This window comes from Poecile atricapillus, chromosome 2 (genome assembly GCF_030490865.1).
Source record: "Poecile atricapillus isolate bPoeAtr1 chromosome 2, bPoeAtr1.hap1, whole genome shotgun sequence".
Lineage (NCBI taxonomy): Eukaryota > Metazoa > Chordata > Aves > Passeriformes > Paridae > Poecile > Poecile atricapillus.
The window spans coordinates 68,312,060-68,318,059 of record NC_081250.1 but is presented as its reverse complement, the minus strand read 5'-3'; the positions used below and the strand labels follow the sequence as shown (position 1 = coordinate 68,318,059).

The window sequence follows — 6,000 nt, the reverse complement described above, 5'->3', positions numbered from 1 at the left end:
TCAGGTGTTAACATTTAATTTTATTTATAAAAAAATTGTAGAACGTATTAAATACAAACATTTGGAAAAAGCAATCAAGGCTTCGCTAAGATGCCCAGGAAGAGGAAGACAGAGAATCAAGAAGCTTACCAGATTTAAGAGTTTTTAAACTAGTGGAATAATTGCTATAATTTTTCACTGACATCTTTATAGGTGGTGGCCATTATAGCAACCAAAGTTATTATCCCTTTTAAAAAACAGATATGATTTGTCATATCTTCCCACTCAATCACAAAATGTAAGGAAGCAACTTTTTCCAGGTTAAAAAACAGAGTAATAAATACTATTAATGCATTTACCCATTACCTACATTCTATAACACTAGACATTTGCTTATAATCACACATGGATATCAAGTTTAGCCCAAAAAAAATCGATTATACATTTCAAATCTGGATATCCAATAAGGTATTATAAACTTTATACATTTTCCAGTGAACATCAAAATGAGGACAGTGCTCTGAAGTACAGAAACAAAATAACTGAATGCATCATCTACACTACAAAGGCCAACTACTAAGAGGTGAATTGGGTCTAGTCATGTTCCAGATAGCTTGAAAGTCCTACAAATTGCCACTGAAAGGCTGGCTGGAAGACAAATCATGTCACATTCTCAGTCTCTGTTAGCTCCTCTCCCTGTCTAAAAGGCTAAAGGTGAGAACTGTAGCTCTCTCTCCTGCACCCATGGTAATTAGGGAGTAAACCATCATTCTGCTCTCTACGTGGGCAAACCAGATTCCAGTTTTCTTAGACTGCTGCTGCTCTTGCACTGCCCTTACCTGCAGTATGCAGTACACACAGACCACCACACAAGATGTTGAAGGCAGAGACTGCAGAAAGTACCCTTTCTGCCTTTCAAAAAGAGAGAAGCACCTTCACTCACTGACAATACGGCATTGCCTCCGTCTTCCCAGCTTACCCTGCATCTGCTTTGGAGCTGCCGCATAATGCACACTGATGTGGCTACATGGCCCTAAAGCCAAACTCACTTCCAAAAAAAATCCTGTTCAGGGGACTGACTCTTTGGAGATAACCAAACTATTTTAAAAAAAGAGTGCAGATTAATCTTGGACACATGAAAATTAACAGACGTCTCCCATACTACCTTGTATGCGTCAGAACAGTAAAAGAACTGCCAACTTACCAGCACCCACAGCTTTACTACTGAAAGGACAAGAGTGCCAGGAGTACTATAGGATACACAGTGCTGGCAGCCTGCTACAGGATGGACTGGCTGGAAACCTGTAAGACCACAGGCAGAATAGTTCTGACAAAGCTGCCCTCTGGGGATGGGCTGACGCTGCCCTACACATCCTATTATGAGTAGAGGGCTGAACAAATGGACCCGCATCCTGAACGTGTGTTACCGAGACCCTGTTACCGAGGAAAACATTTTCCAATTATCACATCTACCCTCAGAGCACTGAAGGGATTGCCAATGTGGACACCACTGGGCTGGAATTGTTAAGCAGACAATTATTTGCAGATCAACATCTTCAGGAACAGCTAAATACCTCTCTTACCAGGCAATCACAGAGCAACTGCTGGATATACCAAACAAGCAGTGCTTCTCTCAGCTGCAAGCTTGAAAACAAGGTCAGTTCCAGCACTTTTTCCAAATCCAGCAACATCCCTTACTGCAACATAGATATGATTATCCTGCTCTCATCATGCTCAGTACATTTAAAGCACTTAGTGCAATGAGAACCCTGATGCAGGCTTGACCTCAGATGAAGTGGACAGGTCAGTTCCACGCCATTCCCTTTTCTCCTTTTCGGCATTTATTGATATGCACAACCCGTACTTCAAAAGCCGTAACATATTTTTTTTTTAAGATACTTAACAACATATATTTAACAGCCAGAGTTTACTTGACCTAAAAGCCTTGCTCCCATCCAAAGAATTCACTGCCACCTGCAAGCAGGAAATCACATTTAGAAGAATCTTGTAAAGGAATGGGAGGCCAGAGTACCGAAGAAATTGAAAGAGACACGGCAGTCTATTTAGTTTGCTCATTGATTCTCACTCAGTGCTCAGCTTTTAGCATGATACACACCACACTTGAACAAATAAAGGGCTTGGTTTTACTTTTCTATCTTGGCTGTTTGGGTGGCATTTTTTATTTTCTAGAATCCTCAAGAAAAGTGGGCCTTCCATCCTCCAAGTCAAAGACAAGAAATCATGATCTTGGCATCAGGGCCACCCTACATTACACCATTAGAAATCAATACACTACCCAGCATCCCTACTGACATGTTTCAAGTTATACTCTTACAAGCTGCTTGAATCAGGCAAATGGCTCCATTCCAGAAACACACAAATGTTACCAAGAGCGGAGTATGGCCCCTAGTTTCAACCTAGTTAAAAATATATTGTACAAATGCATTCCTATAAATCTGATCACAGCAAAATATATAGTGGTGTTTAAATGGCAGGGAAGTTGAATTCCAACAACTCAATCTTTAAACCAGTGAGAAATATGGGCAATTTTAAAAACAAACAATAAACTTCTCAAATACAGACATCTGTGAAATATACATGCACACGCACACTCTCGCACGCACACGCACCCACTTACTTCACTCAGTGTTAGATTAAGATTACACAAGGCAATTTTCAAGGTTGCATTTACAACCACAATGACAAGAACAGCATTTTTGAGGTAGCTGAAGTCAAAGAGCAAACCACAGCACAAGCAAAGAAACAGGTGCTCGCACTCACACCGAGCCCACTCTTTGGAGACACGTTATCGTGTGCGCAGGGGCGCGTGCTGAAGAGGCACGTGTTCCATGGGGAATGAAGTTCAGCGGCTCTGGAGACATGATAGACTATCCTCCAGAAAAGTTTATGTTGGGAGACCAGATGCACAGTCAAGGGACCATGGCTTAAATCACTGCACATCAGCTGAGCTGTGGTAACAGCCTGGGTGCTCTTGGTCTGTGGCAGCTCTGCCGACAGTTCAGTCTCACGGGCACTGAAGCAAAGAAAACTGTGGCGGTTGAAGGTGTTATTACTCAGAGCTGTCTGTCCCACTTCTCTCCTAGATGCCACTGCTGGGGAAAAGGTTCTTGGGCCCCTGTCTCACCTGCTCCAACTTTCAGCCTAGCATTCAAGTTCACACCCACATCCATGCTATTACTCGCCAATGGACCATGAACAGGAGCAGCAAAGACACAGACTTGAGTTCCCCTCTTCAGGGGCAGTAACACCTTTGCCACACTAAGAGTGCAGAGATGCCAAACTGCCACAGCTTGGATCACCAGACCTCATCTCTCCAAGCCCTTTGCTAGCCTACAACAAGAGGAGTTGAGCTAACCTCACAGCAAATGCCAGGCAATGTGGGCAGAAGGGGATTTAGCTGTGGCTGGCAGATAAAATTCCTCAGCCACAGTAACTGGATCCTGTCTCTGGGCATAAACAGAGCTTGATCCTGCCCAAATTACAAAACTGTGTGAAACACACTCATACACACACACACATAATGTCATCAAGAAGCTTTCTATAAATCAACAGTTTGCATGGTTTACTGCTGAAAGTTTTAAAAATGGGATGGAAAACATGGCAAGATGTTCTGCAAAAGTAGAAAGAAAAGAAAATCGACCTCTTGTGATTAGGTCTCTGTTGTGTAGTTGCTGTATGAGAGTGATGGCACAGATGAGAAGTTGTTATTCCACTGCCTTCCTCCAGTAGTCTGGTGCAACTCTGCCTGCTCTTTGTATTTGCTCAGAAGATTTTTGGCTTCTTGCAGATCCTGAGAAGAGTTTTCCCCATATTCTTCTTTCAGCCACTGCCTGAACTGCGGAAATTGAAAATACATATACAAAATGTTGAAACAGTACAATGAAATTGATGGAGAAGTAATTCTTCTTCCTGTCCTACAGAATTTCAATAGCCTTTAGGATCATATGCATTTTAAAGAAAAGCACTCCAAATATTGCATGTCCTTCAACAGCAGCACAGAATGCACAGCACAGGGACACACATTTGAAATCAATGAGACTCTTTACATCTCCTGAAATGACACATCTGTGGAACAGCTTGGCTGACTGGAGTAATACAGAGTAAGGAACATCTGCTGGGAAAGGCCTTCTCGACTTAAAATCTCCCTGTTCCTGCTGCATACACAAACAATAAGAGGAATTAGCGTGGAAGCCAATATGATCAGCCAACTTGCCCAAGTCACAACTGGCTACAAGAAGGTTGAAGATCAGAAAGTGAACCACTCTTATAGCTCTTTTTTTATCTTGAGCCCACAAATATCAGTAGTAAAAAATGTAATGTGGATATCCTAATAGGTGTCTTCTAGGAAGAAATAGTCCATGAGTTTTACAAGCTATAGAATAGGACCCCATATGTTATTGATATGAATGACTGAATATGATACATAGTAGCATATGTACCAGGCCCAGCTGATCGTCAATCTAGCTCTGTATCCTGCTCTGTGAGTAACCAGATATAAATGATGAGGAAAGAAGCAAGCAATGGCAGGGCAATAATGCTGGGACCTTTTCCCTGGCTATTTCCTCAGCTTGCAGCAAATTTCAGCTCAGGTGCTTTCCGAGGCTGAGGCAGTATCTTTGTGTTTGATAACACAAATGAGTTCTTTTGTCATGAGATCTCATTTTAAACCCACTTTTTTTTTTTTTAACCACAAGATATCAGTATGCCAACAAGCTTCACAAGTACATATTGTATAAATCCCCTACTGCTTTTCCTTGACTTGGACCTGCCAACAGATAACTCTGTCTCATAGGAAAGAGTGGAAATTGCACATGTTCACTTTTTGTACCCACTCAACTCTGACACTTCTTTACATATTGGAGAATTTGAGTCCAGCCGGGGACACTTGTAGCTGAGGAACTGTCCAATTCCTGACAAATTTGTTGAGCTTACCTGCAGAAGAATCTAGTAAACATAGACTCAAACAGTTGTGTCCCAGTGGGTATAATATTAATTTTCCAAATCTTAACCTTCATCGCTTTGTTCTGTTTGGGGCTCATGAAGAAGCTTGATCCATAAAGATCATTTACTAGGACACTAGGAGACAAGACCTTAACATAGAAACTTCCTCCCATTCCTTAAAGAGGTCCTCAGGCAAATCTGAAGCCTCAGGCTACCATGTGGAATTTTGGAACAGGTGCAAACTGTGTCTGACCTTAGTGACTAAATCTCATCCTATAAGGCCAAGATCTAGAGGACAACATTCCAGAGAGCCCACAGGATACCACCACCCTTTAGTGGCACAGCAAAACTCCAAATGCTGCCGAAATCTGACAAAAGTTCACGCCCTTGGCAGATGGCATCATTCCACTGAAATCAGGTGTGTAAACAGACACCTGCTAAGGATGTGGTTGCTCTTAAGAGACAGTAAGAAAGTACAGCCCAGCCAGTGAATACAGGTGGATACTTCTTTTTGCAACCTACTGCCTCCCCCTCAGTGAATAAAGACAGAATGTGCAGTCCATAGTGGATGAAAAAAGAGAGACGTTACTGTCTTTATCAGGCTATTTGCATACAGCCTTAATTGTCATTGCTGTTAGACCAAACCAATTAGAGTAGAAATGACTGTAAGGGAGGAAGGAGACAAGTCTGGAAAGTCCCTCTCTGACTTTTGTCTCTTAAAAATCACTTATTCTACCATTTACACCAGTTCCAAACGATCCAGGAAACATTCAGTTAAATATTAAAAAAAGGCAAATATTTACAGTTGCTAACTGCATCATGCAAAACAAACGGTAATTTCTAAACTCTGAGCTTTCGGCAACAGAATGACAGGGATGGAATAAAAAAAAACAACATCCTTTGTCTCATGTATTTTGCTTTCTGACTTTGGTTTGCCTCTGTTGTTGTTGTTTTTAATAAGCACAATAGGCACAAAAGCCCACACAACAACAACACGCTGAGCAATGGAAAATGGAAGGGACGGCCGCAGTAGGTTGGTAACATAAGTGGAAGTCACCA

The 6,000-nt window shown here is 41.8% G+C and overlaps 1 protein-coding gene across 5 annotated transcripts in view; it reads right to left on the bottom strand.

Moving 5' to 3' along the window:
- DUSP22 (dual specificity phosphatase 22) overlaps positions 1 to 6,000 on the bottom strand; it is a 44,093-nt gene continuing 38,093 nt past the window's right edge. For all 5 annotated transcript variants that reach the window (XM_058831452.1, XM_058831455.1, XM_058831453.1 and 2 more), the window contains one exon: positions 1 to 3,835. In XM_058831452.1, the coding sequence (XP_058687435.1) occupies positions 3,650 to 3,835 (186 nt within the window). In that variant the 3' untranslated portion in view covers positions 1 to 3,649. The remainder of the gene's footprint in view (positions 3,836 to 6,000) is intronic.